This window comes from Schistocerca serialis, chromosome 5 (genome assembly GCF_023864345.2).
Source record: "Schistocerca serialis cubense isolate TAMUIC-IGC-003099 chromosome 5, iqSchSeri2.2, whole genome shotgun sequence".
NCBI classification, from domain to species: domain Eukaryota; kingdom Metazoa; phylum Arthropoda; class Insecta; order Orthoptera; family Acrididae; genus Schistocerca; species Schistocerca serialis.
The window spans coordinates 566,319,649-566,336,433 of NC_064642.1; the positions used below are offsets into that span (position 1 = coordinate 566,319,649).

Consider the following 16,785-nt stretch of genomic DNA (forward strand, 5'->3'; position numbering starts at 1 on the left):
CTACAGAATAAAAAAGAAAATTATAGTGGTTCAGATTCAACGTTAAACCGTAAGTCTTCTTATAACTGAATGTTTTTCAATTTAACTAGTGGTTGATGACACTATTACGTTTACGACTCTTCTATGTGCGAAAGTTGCTCAAGAGTTTTGCGTAAGTTTTTTCTTTAAAACTGATACTGCCCCGAGGCGCTCCACGTTTTTGTAGCAAAACTAACTGACCCGTTATTTATCAACGCCTACAGTCTGGCTGCTAAAACACAACCAGTTCCTACTGCTATCGTTTCGCTGCCTGTCTTCTGCAGCCTACCATCGATTTCTCTTCGATAGCTTTCCGTCACGTGTCGCCAGAGCCGTTAACATATCAGCGGCGAATATGCTCCTGTTTAGAAAATTTTGAAAAGTGAGGTACCAGCTACCTCATCCCACCTTTCTCAGCATCTTTAAAAATTCTCCCAAAAATTTAGCACACAAATATATTCACGTTCTTTTTAACATGCAACTCATCTCTCACTCCCGCCCAGCTGTTAACTAGCTCACAGCCACAAGTCCATCGCCATAAGTCGCTCATACCCATCCAATCCCATTTGGCGATTCTCACTCACTCATTTTGTCCAACTCATTCTCGTTATCTCTTCGTGGCTCTTGAGCTATCACCCTCTCCTGTCTCTTAGCCACGTCTCCTTCGTTCTGTCCTACTATTATTACAGTCTCCTCTCACTGTCACTATCTGCCTCTTGCTCTACTGCCACTGTCTCATTATTTCTTCCCACTGCTGCTCTTCTCACAGTCATGATCAGTGTCTTCCTAATTGCCATTGTCATAGACTCTGTCTCTCATTATCACCGGCTCTCAATCACTTTCAGTTTCTCCTCTTTATTCATCTCCTAGTGGCTCTGTCTCCTTCACTCTTTTCCTAGCAATGTTCAGTCACTGTCAAATATGTTCCACTCGCATTGTGTCCCTCTCTTTCTCTCACACTGCCAATGTCTCCTATGCTTTTTCTATACCACAACCACTGTCTTCTATCTTCCAGCATTGTTTACTTTCCTGTATCTTTTCCACCACCACTGTCTCCTCCTCTCTAATCGCAAAAAGGGGAAATATGTTTGCATGCCAAAATGTCTAGAAATTTTTTTAAAGGTGATGAGGAATGTAGAATGAGGCAGCTGATACCCCACTTTTTAGTCAGAGTCTTTTAATTAAACAGGAACATATTCGCCTCTTTGTGCGCTTGTAGGACAATTTTTTCGCTGTTACCGTCATCTTCCTGCTGCAGCACGGTATGTCATTTTTAGGAAAAGAACTTTATGGGTCAGTAAAATTTTGATAGTTAACTTTCGTGGAACTCAAATAACGCAAAAGTAAATTCACAACTTAGACAGAATTTTACGTGCACAAAAATTTTTGACCCGCCAGTTTAGCCGAGAGCGCTAATGCACTGCTTTCTGAACTCTGGTAGGCGCTTGGGCCCCGGTTCGAAACCGGATCGAATTCACCCGACGGACTATCGACGAGGGCCGGTGTGCTGGTCAGCCTGAATGTGGTTTTTAGGCGGTTTTCCCCATCTCACTAGATGAATACCGGGCTGGTCCCCACGTTCCGCCTCAGTTACACGACACGTCGACATCTGAACGCGTTCGAACTCTTCCATGAATTACACTAGACGCAGACAGCTGGGGTGCACTAATTCCGTCCTGCGGGTGGCGACAGGAAGGGCATCCGGCCACACTCTGACATTAACAACGCCAAATCCATAGTAACAAGGCCGACCCTGAGCTGAAAGTGGGACAAGGGCACATGGAAATCATGATGATAATAAATTTTGCACGTGCTTCAGGACTACAACATGGGGTTCTAAGAGCCCCGTTGATGATAAAGGAGACAGTTCACAGCATATTTCGTTGTGATACATCCGTTTATAATCTACGTTTTCGCAATAACATCGGACGTTATGCGCGTATTCTTCGTGTACTAGTAGGGCAAATTTGAACTTCTCTATCTCGGAAACGAATAAAGATATTAAGAAAATTTTCGTTGTTGTTCGAGATAGGGATCTTAGGAATATAAGAAATACAGCCATTTTCTGTGCGTAGACGTGGTGTTTCTCAATAACGAATACAGATATTTGAACGTGAGGAGATAGACGACTAGAGAACATTTGTTTAAAATTTGAGCAGTTTGTTTCGGTTAGTTACTGGTACTTAGGTTTATACCGATAACGGTACAAAAATGGTGCAAAAAGCTTATTTTCGGCTTTTCCCAGTAACCGCCCATGAACGAAATGATGCCCTCATAAACCCCTAAGACGCGCCGTAGACTACATATAATGCAAAAAGGACCAACGGGTTTCTTAGTTTGTCTAAGCTGGAGAAAGTGTGTAATATTCAAATTCTAACCCTTTACTTAAGATAGTTACAGTAATACGACCTTTCTGTTGGGTATTGTGATGGTCCCTAGCCCAAGGGCTATCCAAAACACTTGGCCCTACCATTCTATTACCAATATAATCCGATGTATAAGCCCTGGAAAATCCCCGTTTTTCTGCGCGGCATTTAGGAACATGCGTACCTATTGTACAAAAATGTATTCTGCTCTGTTTTTTTATGTCAACACGCCAACGAGAGACAGCTAACACCGGAGTCCGTAGTGTTAGACGTACCATGTGAGGTGGTGAGCTGGGTGATGGGCTCCAATAACAACTAAATAACTTAGCTTAAGAGTATGAGAATACAATTGATTTTTTTTTTTTTTAAAAACATCAGTTACATTCTTGATGACGACAGGATGTGAGGCAGACGTCGCTCTCATATCCTCGTCTTCAGATTAAGTTCTCCGGAACACAAAGCAAGCTGTCTGACCACCCTTGTACTTTCCAGGTGTGAGAGGCAAGAAGTTTTCCTGTTCTGTCTCAGTGTTATCTTTGAACTTCTTTAAGCTTAGGACATAGAGTGTTCTCATAACTTTAATCTAAATATTTCAATTACGTACTGCATTAGCTTATTATTACCAACACTAACAATCATATTGTTATTTAATTTTTAATGTGTTGCCTTGGAAAGAATGTGTTTACGCGACATTCTCGTCACTGTCACAATACATTTCCGATCTTCATGCAGCAATGTTGTGGAAAGCCTTCTGCACGGTCTGCAAAGAATAAAAAAAATCTAGTCACAGTACTGAAATTAAATGCTAAGCCAAATAAGTTAGCTAAATTTACGCTGTATGACATCCTGCACCTTCAAGAAAGAAGTTTCAAAACTTATTTTGTTCTCAGAAATGACTAGAAAGTAACGACAATAACATAATGAACGTGAACTCACTCTGTAAGTCCTCGTGCTTTCGTAGCCGATGTCAGTGTCTCAGCCTTTCGTAGCTGATGTCATTGAAGGTTAAATGTTCTAGGATAGTAACTAAGTCATCTTCAATTTCTTCTACACGATCCACCGTCTAATAATTGTGAACACCAAAAGATTCTGAAGAAGCAGAGGGGTCGGACCGTCAATCGTGTGGAGGAAATTCAAGATCACATGACCTAACATACTAGAATATTTAACCTTCAGTCAGTAAACTTACTTTATTATATCTCTAAACTACCTAATACAAAAAAGGAATAAAATAACTTAAATATATAGTCATTTAAAAGTAACTTTCTGACTAGCGGTGTACTTACCCCGACCGTGACAGTTTCTGACTCGACACCGACCCAGAACTCAGGGAAGGTCTTCACGAAAGACGCTCTGCAACAGAAGTAAATCAGTGTTAGAAACTAGCTCGTTAGTCATGCTGTGGTGATGTGCTATTAGCTTTGCTACCCACACCAGAGCGCGAAAAGCAGTCAACAGAATGCACTGCCTCAAAAGTATTGCTTCTCTTTTACAGTGCATATCTCAGTGTTACTGAAGTAGAGATATTTATTTTCCACTCATAAGTGTACTAAGCCCGTTTAGTTAAGAAATAACAAACGCGTATTATATTTGTCAATATGTTAAGCATTATCTGCATACAGACTTCCTGATGAACCTGTAAGACTCCCGACAAGTTTCCATTCAACTTTGAACTATTAACATGGTTCGAAAGTATGATAAAAATTTTGTAAACTAAGTGCGCTGATCGTCTCATTCTGATTTGACACAGCGCATGGAATTTAAGATAAATTTTATCCTTATGTAGAGAATAGTGTGTGTTTGAACTATTACTACCGTTACTTCATTTCTTAATTTCAAACTAATTAGTTCGCAGCGTAGTACATCATATGAAATTTCCTCGACGTGTGCTTAATAGGCTTTTTAAAATCACAGATATCGTAAAGGAAATTATTTGAAACAGAGAAGTGGCTCTGAGAACAATCAAATAGAATAATACTGCCTCAGTATACACTTGAAAATAAAAACAAACAAAAAAACAAAAAAACATGTTCAGAGGGAAATCATAGCAGATTTTCAGCGGTATAGATGAAGAAGATGGGCGAAGTCGTAGATAGGGAACCATCTCAAAATTCACTAACAATGGAGACAGTATAGGAAGCCGAAATCATGTGCACTCTTTTAGGACTTCCACACCTCGAACTGTTTCGTCGACTTAATACCACATACTGAAGAAAATTCGTCGTAAAATTATTTGGTGGACTCTCACATTCACAAACGACTGGATTCTTTTCAGTTTTGTACTGTATTGTACCCATCATTTTGCACGACAATGCGCGGGCGCATACAGCGCAAGCTGTGGCTATTCTGCTAGGTCGATGAGACTGGGAAGTACTGTACTCCCCGGACTTAAGTCCTTGAGACTTTGATTTGATTCCGAAGATGAAGGAACCACTTCGTAGCATTCGCTTCAGAACGGTTCCAAAGATTCGACAGGCGGTAGACCGTTTCTTTCGCACCATCACCAGAACAGGCTCTGCTAACGGTATACTATGCCTTCCACATCACTGGCAACGGGTTCTATACAACGCTGGTGGCTACTTTGAAGGACAGTAACAGGCGCAGGCATGTACCTCTTTTGTATCGGTTGTGAATAAATAGCTACCACTACTTAAGTTCCAAGCCTCGTAACTAACATCTTGTGAGCATGTCCAGTGAGGTGGTTTACCCAGAAAGTAAGGTAAAAGCTTGTTTAGCATGGACAACGTCTTGGAGAACTATCTCTGAGAAGTGCTGAGAGTAATCCTGAGTTCCCTGTTGTGGTCTACAAACAGACTGGAAGCAATTGCGGCGCTGTATCGGTTTGTTGGAGGTCACTACATAGCGAACAGCTGTGAAGAGTTGGAAGCTACAGGGAAAAAGGACAACATAAAATGAAACGGAAAAGCGGCTTGCAGAATGTTACACCCGCCAGAACTGCGTAAAAGACGACAGCTAGGGAATCGGCGTTGAGGTAATATATTTTTTAAATCGGCAACGTAAAACCTTTTCTGTGGTCCATTGTTAAAAGAAGCAGAGAAATGCGGTAAGAAATTCCTGGACATCGGCCAGAGGAAGGCCACGAAAATCCGCGTCTGTGCCAGCATTCGACAAGAATCTGAGAATCTCCACAAGGACTCTCAGATTAAAGACGGCTGGCAAATGGTATGCGGTGACAGCAGTAACACAGCGTAAACAATAAACGGAAAATGTGGGGAACAAAGAACTTTACATTTTTGAATGAGGTTTCTTCCGGCTACTGTACTACCTGCCGTTCCAGGGAGCGTTTATTAGCTGCACCGTAGGGACAGTAAAAACGGTAGTTAGTCCACCATGAAACTTTGCTGCATACCCGTACTAATTTGCGATGGACATCGTTGAGACAGGTTTTTAATTCATTTCTTTATTATTATTATTATTATTATTATTATTTAATGACGAAGTAGAATTTTGAGGAAACTTTTTGAAAAGAAACAGTTAGTTCATAATAATCCCAGTTCATCTACGTCGCAAGCAGTAGTTAAGGGGGCGGCATGTTCAGTCCAGTCGCTTCTGCAGCGTACTGAAAGTCTCACCTGAAAACGATGACGTCGTTAATGTCTGGCGCCACCCACTCGACATCCAGTTCCTCGGTGTCTTCACTCGAAACGTATTCCAAGGCGTTCTGAAAGCAGACAGTTACGTAATTACGCTTATTCGCTGATTATATAAAAGGCGGCGCAGTGTTTCTCGTCACCAAATATGTTTGACGTACTGAACGAATCTAAATCATTGTTTTTAAATTCTGCAGTTTTTGATTGAGCGATCATAAGTTTTCACTCATAACTGAACTAGCGAAAGTTATATAACGTAATGGTTTTCGTTCTTCAAAGTGATAATTTTGTGTCTCACAGATATATTTGATAAGAAATATTTGTTTGCACATAATTCAGTAGAAATGCTTCCTGTTATGTAATACATACTTATGTACAACTTGTGGAAAATAACTCAAAATATTGAAGATTAATTATTTCCGTTTCTGAAGCACAGATGGTATAAGTGTTGAATATATAGATTGCTGAAAAGATATTGCTGTATTACTATGTATGTCTGTAATTTTCAATTGACGTGTTCTTATTTTTACAAGCAGCTCTGCTGCACCGCGATCCAATTCTTCGCTTAGTTTGTATTTTACACTGAAGTTACAGAGTTACAGTTTCCCATTGGATTAGATGAAAACACCACTAATCTGTCTCCGGCTCTCAAGTATCGTGGATCTTGTATTGTCATAGATGTGAAGTTACAACCAGATTCTAAATTCTTGCTTTGTCATTACTATAACAATTTCCTGTATCAATATCATTTATATCACGTTTGATGTTGCACGAACCAAACTAAATCTTACTTAGTATATGGAAAAAATAAATTATCATGTATGATTTTTAACGCAAAATCATTGGCGTAGCACCTGGTCAAGTAATAATTATGTGAATCAGGAGCGTAACTAACTTCTTTGAGCTTCCGGAGACTGCAAGAACCTCTATTTTACAGCCACTTGAGATGCAAGCGTGTTACATTCGCTTGATAATTAATGAAGCGTATTTCTTATTTGGTCTCAAGAGGCTGTACAGACCTTGTTGTGCGCATTCCCATACCAGGAAATTACTTGTAAAACGTTATTTAAATAAATAGTTAATAATTTACAATTAGAATGTCCGAGAGAATTTTTCACTAAAATAACGCTGTTTTGAGGGCGGGAGAGGGGTGGGAGGAGGCAGCGCATGTTCTACTCAGTAAGTAAGTAAGCAAGCGTGTATGAAAATTTACGGAGACACCAAAGGGCGTCTCACGGAGCGTTTTAAGGCATCGATATCTCACTGACATCCCTCCATTCCCTCAGAAAACCACAGAGGTGAAGTCCCCCAAACGCGAAGGACGGAGAACTCGCGTAAATGATAACGATAACTCCGCCAAGACTAGAGGACCCGTCTTGCGGGAAAGCGTATATATATATATATATATATATATATATATATATATATGTGTGTGTGTGTGTGTGTGTGTGTGTGTGTGTGTGTGTGTGTGTGTATGTGTGAGTGAGTGTAGCTACATGTCACAAATTTCACAAGAAACGGGAAATACGTTATTCTAAACGCAACGGTCACGTAAACTGCTGGAGAGGCAGCTGCGACTACTCACGCTGGTGCCGGGCGCGCAGTCGTCCAGAGCGACGCCGGCCACGTCGCTGGCGAGGAACTGCCCCACCGGCTGGTCCCCTTGGCGGGCCTGCACGTACACGCCCCTGAACGTCGTGTTGCCCGAGAAGTGCACTGCAACAACAACGGCATCAAGAACATCGGTACTAAAATACTGATCACTCTCCATCAGCTAAGGTACATCTATAGCCGCACGTGTTAATGGAGCTGTATGAAGAAGTCATTTGACAAGTATTCTAATCGATGATGACCATTAACAGTCTCAATACTTGACAAGAGAACAGACTTGTCGAGAAAAATTGTATGGCACGATGCAGTTTAAAAGACCAAATCCTTCAGCATCCAAGAGTACGCTTTATCAGACATATTCTTTTGCCAGCTATGCTATTGAAACCTGTACCAATCACGGAAGAGATAGTTGGAGGCAAAAATGAAGTTTCGAAGTTAGATCCAGAACGAAACAAATCCCCAACGAAACACAAGAGTGTCATCTCCAGTGTGAAGGCATAAAAAGAAATCAAGGTTTGAACATGTCAATAGAATGGATCACGCAAGAACAGCGAAAAATAGGCTTAAGACGGAATTTGAAGACTTGAGACGTAGACACCGGCACAGAAAACGGTGGATAATTCAAGTGAAACAGGATCTGGAAGGAGGAGGAGTGCAGTGGTACCAAGAACGTGTGCACAAAGGAAAGCGACTTATAGCACACCCAAGTAGCTGGAGATTCTAGATGGATGCCGATGATGATGACACAACTTAAAACGCCATGACTGCGTTATTTGTCTCTTGTCAGTGCATGTGTACTAATATCTCGGTGATATATGTATGATTGAGCCGGCCGGTGTGACCGAGCGGTCCTAGCCGCTTCAGTCTGAAACCGCGCGACCGCTACGGTCGCAGGTTCGACACCTGCCTCGGGCATGGCTATGTGTGATGTCCTTAGGTTAGTTAGGTTTAATTAGTTCTAAGTTCTAGGGGACTGATGACCTCAGATGTTAAGTCTCATAGTGCTCAGAGCCATCCGAACCATATATGTATGGCTGTATTTTTTCTATAACAGCACGTAGCTTGCAATGTACAGGCTGGTGGATCAACTAAACTTTAAAAGAACATAGGTATCACGAGTTAGTTTGCTGATAATTTGCAGCCAATCTAGCTGTCATTTAGACATGCCAAATTGCGTGGTTCAATTTGAAATGTAGCTAAAAAAATGAATAGAACTGGCTCTGAATTCTACTGTTACTTCCACTACGACAGATATTCTTCGTCCTTTGGCACGGAGTTTGCATTTCCACACTAGTAGCGTAAAAGGATCATCATTAAATTATATGATCCCATGCGATTAACATAATGGTCAATTCTCATACAATGAATACACAGAAGGAGAGAGAGTAACATTCTGCTGGGACGCACGGTAGGCATATATATATATATATATATATATATATATATATATATATATATATATATATATATATGTGTGTGTGTGTGTGTGTGTGTGTGTGTGTGTGTGTGTGTGTGCGTTTGTGTGTGTTGAGGGATATATTGTAGTTAATTATAATTCTTTAACGTCTCTCTTGTTTATTAAATTTATCTCCATTAATTTTAGTATAAGGGTTAACATAACTGTAACTCTTCGTACAGCAGGCTGGGAAGTCATTTCACCTCTAATAAGATCATTCCCAGCAATTCACTATCTTATTCAAACCAATCTTGGGTAGATGACAACTTGTTACCGCTGAGAAGAAAAATCCGATGTACTTTCAGAATTCAGGTTTTTGAGGGCGAAAGTGACCACGATGTCAGTTGACGTATGGAAGCCGTATTCTCCAATGCATATAGGGAACTCTGTCATAAAGTAACTCCATCCGTTGATTTCAGTGCTTAACCATAGTAAAATAGCATGATAGATCACACATCGTGTGGTATTTGCAGTATTGTTAATTTAGAGTCAGAAATAACTTCGTGTTTTTTCGAGAAGGGAGGGGGATTTCGTTAATAAGTACAAGGAGACAAAGACTTCAGTACAGTAGGCCTATTGTTCATATGGATGAGCGTTGCATAGAAGACGACAACAGCATTTCGTGGCCTTAACGTGGCCCAACATGTGATGTAGAAAGAAATTACTACAGCCAGCACGTGTCTTTCCCGCACTCCGTGGCCCACAGAGTGAGCACGCCGTACTTGACACATGAAGCTGCGGTGCGCTCACCTGTGACGGTCTGGCCCGCGGTCACGGCTGTGGTGGACACGGAGATGGTGTAGGGCGCCGGCTCCTCGCTGGGCTGGTTGTCCCCGTGGATGGGCGCCATGTCTTCACACGCGATGGGCGGCACGTGGTTGCGGTCTGAGGGTGGCGCTCCAGCCGCCAGGGGGGCCAGCAGCGCGACACAGGACAACACCAACAGCTGCATCCTGAACACACACACCAACACACCGGCTCCACTCTCAGTAAATACTCAACCTGCCATATATGACTATAGCAACAGCAAATTATTTATGAAAATCCCCTTCCAATGTGCCATAAGGGCCAGTTTAGTCATAAAGCACATGGTCCAGTTCAGTATGCTCACTAGTGGTCCTGAAAGCGAAAAATTCCTTTTGCCTGTCTTTCTCAAGCTCGCGTTTCCTTTATGTGGAAGACATTTTACAGGACATTTTCATTTTGTTAGTAACTTTAACATGGCCACAGGAGTAAGTTACTTTGGTAGTTTGGATCATGAGCCTAATGCCCAGGAGAAGTATGATCTAACATGGCGTTTTTCCAATTCGATTAACGTTTTCTGTGGTTGCCTTGAACTACTTAAACCTGATACCGCAGTGGCGCTAAATCCCCCATTACAGCCCCACCTGTGTGATACTTCTCCTCTAAGGATTTAGAACTCGATGGGACCTCAAGCATATAATCAATTTCAGATTTTTCATTCGGCTTTCCTAAAATCTGTATTGATATGAGTGCACCCGAATCTCTGTTCCAAAAAAATGCCGTTCTACATCCAAGATATACGTAAGTTCAAAAATTAAGTATTACTTTCCTCTTAAAACGGCTCTTATTTTCAAGGATAGATCTGTTGTCAAGAACATTTCCCACTTCATCCATCAGATTTTATTTTGAAATTTTGTAGCTTCTATTTCATTGTTGCAGGCATAGTAGTGTATTTTACGGATTACGTCGCTTAGCTGTTTTTTCCTTTAATGAAGTCACTACCCATACATCACCCGTTGCATTTCTTCACAAGAGCAGTATGAATGAACGAAAACCTGTTTCTGAAACTTCGTTCAGTATTATCACCGCCACTGTTACACTGTTAGCTATACTGTGGAAAGTGCCCCCCCCCCCCCCCCCCCCCCGGTAAATCTTCAATGGAACTTGAGGTCAGAGTGTCCTTTCTAGATAAACTTACGAAAAATGGCTTTTATTTCTATTGATATTCTCAAGTCCTACTCCTGACAGATCCGCATCTACTGTGAGCATTGATACTCTTGATACAAATATTACTTAAGATGTTAAATTTCAATTAACTTTGCAAAAATGAGTGCAGAGAATATTGCAAGGGGCTAACTAGTGACTTCCCCATCGTGTGAGATATATGTGAATAGAGCACCCGTGACTACTGACCTGCTAGAGTGAGAGTCGTGAGCTGGTCGTGCCGTAGGAGGTTGCAGACGGTATACATCACAAGTCATTTAAGCGCCGCCTTAAATACCGCCTGCTGGGCCATCCCGCGCCACACGCCACTCAATTCGATCGCCGCTACTTCACGCCGATTCACTGTTTCATAGATAACGTCTCGGTATCGCTATTCATCACTCATGAGGCACGTGCTCACCACGACCTAGAACTAGGATTTTCTCATATAACCATTTCTTATGAGTACGTGGTTATCAGTGACGACACAGGCAGTTTTAATTTAGGGGATATCCATAGTTCATATCTTCATTAGAGGCGAAAAAGAAACACTTACACATTTAACTATCACGATGACAGAGCAAGGACACACATAAATGATACTACGCTACAAACGGAAGTCACAACTCGTTGGCGAAGGCTTGGGGAAAGGCTTTTATCCACCACTTTTTGAATAAGGATTACTCTATTACCTTCGTCACAATCGCAACACCTCTTCAAAGGGTTCAATCTTTCTACGTTATGTTGATGAACACAATAACGTGAAGATAATGGTATAAATGCTTTGCTAATTTGTTAGTAACTGTCCTAATTTTACTCTTCAATGTGAAACATCCTAATGTGTTCTGAGCCGCCACTTTGCCTCACATTTCTGTGATGATGTGTTGATATAGCTTTGTATTACCCTTAACACACTCTTTTATGAGTTCATGGGAATGCAGTATAATCACAATATTCACATTAGAGCTGTAATAATCAGATCTTCTGTAAACTACGAGAATAAAAGGAAGAAAAAACGAAAATCTGGACTACCGTTTCATGAAATGCAGCCATCTGGTAGTTTATTTCTATTCTGGTTTACATAAGCGTTAACATACGGAGAACACGACAGGTAGCATACAATCAGATCAATAGTCTTCAAACTGGGTGTGAGGATCTTGTATCTTTCCACATTACAGATATTTATTATTTTTTAGCATTTTTTATTAAACTGATTCTTTAGTGACATGAGATGGTTATGTAAGCACAGCTGATGTTCAGTGCCAAGGTATAATCTTTCCTTGCCATTGGTATAATGTACACTATCGACATTGTTCACTAGACGCCAGATTTGAGTGCATTACATTTGGTCAACAGCATTCATGAGATGTGGCCAGGGTGATATGAGCAGAGGCCTGTACCAGTTTCAGGACAAAAGGCCAGTTGTTATCCTTACATGAACAATCCAGCCACTTGGGCTACCATTCTTATGTAAACAAACGAGTGAAATTTATGACCCCTATCTAAACAAACTCCTCACTTGCCCTCTTAATTTTGTTCACACTAGTGTTCTTTAAAGGCCAAATGTTTTAGCCTAATCTAATTTATGACACTGCACTATCATTTTGTACACCGTAATTCGTAGCACAAAATTGCTGCCAGGTAGTCCACTTGCACTCTAATGTTTATACAAGTCTAATTTATGATAAAATGTTTTTAGTCTTATCATAATTATTGTAGTTTCTGACCTCCCCACACTCCTGTAGTGTGTCTCTATTGCTGTCCCATCACCATAACCCTTCAGGATACCCAGATGGACTTAGCTTTCATGATCTGTACCCCAGGTGCTCAACATTAGCAGCAAATTCAGGTGTTATTTCCAATTTCATTTTTCACAATTTGCTGCAGACTATTGTGCCAAATAGCATATTCCCCGCCGATTCCCTGCTAACAGTCATTGGATCTCGACCAACGCTAGCAGCAATGCCGTGATACGATAAACCGCAATCGCGATAGGTTACAATCCTACCTTTATCAAAGTCGGAAACGTGATGGTACGCATTTCTCCTCCTTACACGAGGCATCACAACAACGTTTCACCAGGCAACGACGGTGAACTGCTGTTTGTGTATGAGAAATCGGTTGGAAACTTTCCTCATGTCAGTACGTTGTAGGTGTCGCCACCGGCGCCAACCTTGTGTGAATGCTCTGAAAAGCTAATCATTTGCATATCACAGCATCGTCTTCCTGTCGGTTAAATTTCGCGTCTGTAGTACGTCATCTTTGTGGTGTAGCAATTTTAATGGCCAGTAGTGTATATATTCCTTACTGTCATTTCTTCTTAACAATATTAGCTTATTCCCAAGAATAAGCAACTTTCACTCGGTTGATACTCGGCAGAAATCAAACCTGCATTTGGATCAGACTTCCTTAACTCTTGTGCAAAAAGGTGTGCAGTATACTGCTGCATCCATTTTCAATAAGCTACCACTCTAATTCAAAAATCTTAGCAGAAATCCACGCGCTTTCAAAACCAAACTGAAGAGTTTCCTCGTGGGTCACTCTTTCTATTCTGTCGAGGAGTTCCTTGAAAAATTAAGCTGATTCTTAGTGTATTGTTGATTGCGTTTACTTAAACTGATAGACTGACGTTTTTCGGGATCATAAACATTTATTTTTATCTGTTATTACTTTTATGTTGTAATTTCATGTGCTGACACGTTCCATGACCTTGGAGGTTTGCTCCTCAATTTGGTCCTACGGAACTTGACGTGTAAATAAATAAATAAATAACAAGATGTACAGAAGACAGTCCACCACACATTGATACAACGCAGCACTCCTTTTTTAAGCAAATAGGTGTTTCATAATATTCTCAATGGCAGATCTATACTACAAACATATTGTTTACACTGCCCCATGTTAGCCTCATTTTAGAGTGTGACTGTAGGGTCTCGCGTCCGTCGGCCGTCGTAATTTAATGTATATATTATTATTGTTATTATTATTTTTTGATTGTTGCCGACTTACGTGGTGGGCCTTCATAAAAATGATATTTAAGTTGAACAATGTAATAAACTTTTCATATAAATTTCCTCGGCTAGTCAGTTGACGTTAAAGCAAAAGATCTTTAGTTATTAATTACAATTGCGGCCCACACACGCGCGAGAGTATTTTCTTACCTCCGTTAACCATTGTATTGTAGTCAGAGTCCTGGCTCTGGGTCTCGGCTATGGTACTGAAAATAAGAATCTTAAAGCTAAGTATTTCTGCAACTTCGTGCGGCTGTGGAGAAAAATTAATATTATGCTAATAGCGGGCGAGTTTTCCGCTTCCGCTAATTTTTCATAAGTTAATATCGCCACGTAATGGCGTCGTTGGCTGCATCGGCCGCTGCGATTGTTGAGCTGTAAATTACTTGAATGCAGGTTAATTCAAGGAAGGCGGACATGAAACCGGGATCACCTCTTACAAATTAAAAGTGCACAATAATATTGAATAGTTATATTATATGTTTAACTCATACAAATATGCTTACATTTGTCAGCACACACAAGATGTCCCTCTAGCCACATTCAAGACAAGCGAAGAAGTGAAGTCGACTAAAAAATTAAAAAAAAGAGTGTAACTGGGCGTCTCTTTAGATCATTCTGTCATAAATTATTTCTTTGCAATCTAAACCTACACAGAGAAATTATTATTTTACGGCTACATGAAAAAAAAAAAATCTCTTACAAATTATGAATGTCTTCTTTATAAATATGGTCTTTTCGTAATATGGCACTGGGGACGCTATATTGCCCCCCGAAATGTTTATGTCATAAAAAATGTTCGTGTTTTTTGACATAAATATTTCCACTTTCATGTCCACAGTGTCCACACGCAGATTTTTCTTTCACAGTTTACATATGTCACATCGTATGTTGTAATTACTGAGGTGCGTTGCACACAAAGTGTAATACAGATGAAGTTCAAGGTATACAACCACGAGTTAGTCCGGAATATTTGAAGTCCCAGGGGTGTCAGCTGTTCGCTCCCCATTTGGCGCGGCCGTAGGGAAACCTGGGGAAAACCTCGGCGGAGCGACAGACTAACTGCTTTGGTCACTCTCACTTAATTGTTTCTGGAATGTCATTGGAGTACAGGATGTGCATACAAATATTTTTGTTGCACTATGCAAAAAATGAGGTCATTATAACACTTGATGATCTACGCCGCGACGTTTGGCTCGCGACGGCGTCGGTTGGTGTGTTCGGTGCTCGGCGTTCGCGGCGGCTGCGGAGAGGTCAACGCCCGCTCGACGCCAGCGTGTGTCTCGCCGTCGCGGAACGTCAGAATCAGCTGATCGGCTGCACCGTTGGCGATGCGCTTCTGTCTCGGCCGGGCGTGGCGGAGTGGGATGATGTCCGCCCCCCGCTCTTGTTGGCAGGAGTCAGCTCTGCTACGCATCTCCGACGTAGTACATGAAACACACACACAACCAACGTAATATTTGTTTCCCGCTGCAGATGGTTACGCTAGTGGGAAAGGAGCATTTATTAGTGCGGCAGTTGTTGTTAAGTTTTCGCCAGTTTCCGAGTGTCAAGCTAGCACTGTCTTGCAGAAAACATGACATGGACCTTCTCCCGTGAATGCAGTTTTGATGCAATACTGTTTCCATTACACGTCAGTTTTGTCTTGATAAAATTATTTATGTTTTCGCCGCACTCGCAGGCACTGGTGAGTGTCCCAATACGAGCTTAGCACAAACATTCGCCGTTTCTACGGTCGCTGTTTTGCAACAGTCCACGCATCGCATTCCAATCTCGCATTATTGTGCTCACTGAAACTACAGCCTGTCCCAAAAATATTGACTGTGGGTTCACTTCACGTTAACAGTTCACATTTATAAGCAAATTCACAGTTTTTCGTGCGTAATATTGGCGTTTGGCGTCCTCACCGCTGTTGAACGTTCAATACTAGCACTTCACTGTCCATATCACAGTTTCACCTTCACAGTATTTCACACTGTTTAAAGTAACTGTTTCGATTAGTTCACAAACACTAATGTATTTCATTCAGTCTGAACTGGATTTTGGCTTGTGCTGGATTTTACCAGTCTCTCGCACTAATTATCTCTTTTTATTTTCCACTTAGAGTCGTACTTGCCTTCAGATTTTTTGACTATACAATTGTATTTCCGTCTCATCTGAGGTAAGTCCCCATGTCATGTCTGCCCACTCATTGCGTACTTGCTCTCCAGAGCCAGGCTCGACTTTACAAAACTTTGCCTCTCGCATTATTGTAGACATTTTATAATCTAGGCCTAGCGTGCAAGTTCCTAGATTAATGTTAGATTTGTGACTTTTGTTTGCACTACAAATTCGTGCAAATCTCTGCCTTAGCAGATGGCAATATATTTTAACACTGCTAAGCGGTAGTCGCGTTTACTGATTTGCTTTGTACCTTGTCCACAACACATGAGGTACCTTGGGTGATGTACACCCTGCACTCACATTATTAAGTAAATTATGCTTGAGCATATTTCAAGATCGGTATAGACATAAATACATGAAACGACTTATACACTATAATATTGAATTTCATAAGTTGCATTACTACTACAGTTCAAAAATATTCATGACACACTAATGAAAAATTCTTTCATCGTTACATGCTATTGAATTTTCTGTTTTTTTTAAATTTTTTTTTTTTAGCGTTTTTCAACATGAAATTTTTAACATATTCCTAAACCTACGTTCATTTTTTTTTTCAAAATGCAATTGTTTAAAAATACTATTATTCCTTAACATCTACA

At 40.9% G+C, this 16,785-nt stretch overlaps 1 protein-coding gene across 1 annotated transcript; it reads right to left on the reverse strand.

The window, feature by feature from the left end:
• Positions 1–2,720: 2,720 nt before the first annotated feature.
• On the reverse strand, positions 2,721–11,254 carry LOC126480843 (putative defense protein). Its single transcript, XM_050104191.1, has 6 exons — positions 11,220–11,254; positions 9,813–10,015; positions 7,581–7,711; positions 5,978–6,066; positions 3,671–3,737; positions 2,721–3,144 (listed from the first exon to the last, which is right to left on the reverse strand). Exons 2-6 carry the CDS (start codon positions 10,012–10,014, stop codon positions 3,109–3,111), a joined length of 525 nt encoding a protein of 174 aa, XP_049960148.1. The 5' UTR covers position 10,015; positions 11,220–11,254; the 3' UTR covers positions 2,721–3,108.
• Positions 11,255–16,785: the final 5,531 nt, after the last annotated feature.

Coding starts and splice junctions, on each gene's coding strand:
- LOC126480843 (XM_050104191.1), bottom strand. CDS start 10,014: ATGCAGCTGTTGGTGTTGTCCTGTGTCGCGCTGCTGGCCCCCCTGGCG. Junction 7,712..9,812: donor CGCGGGCCAGACCGTCACAG/GTGAGCGCACCG, acceptor TTGTTGTTGCAG/TGCACTTCTCGGGCAACACG. Junction 3,145..3,670: donor CAGAAACTGTCACGGTCGGG/GTAAGTACACCG, acceptor TATTCTTTGCAG/ACCGTGCAGAAGGCTTTCCA.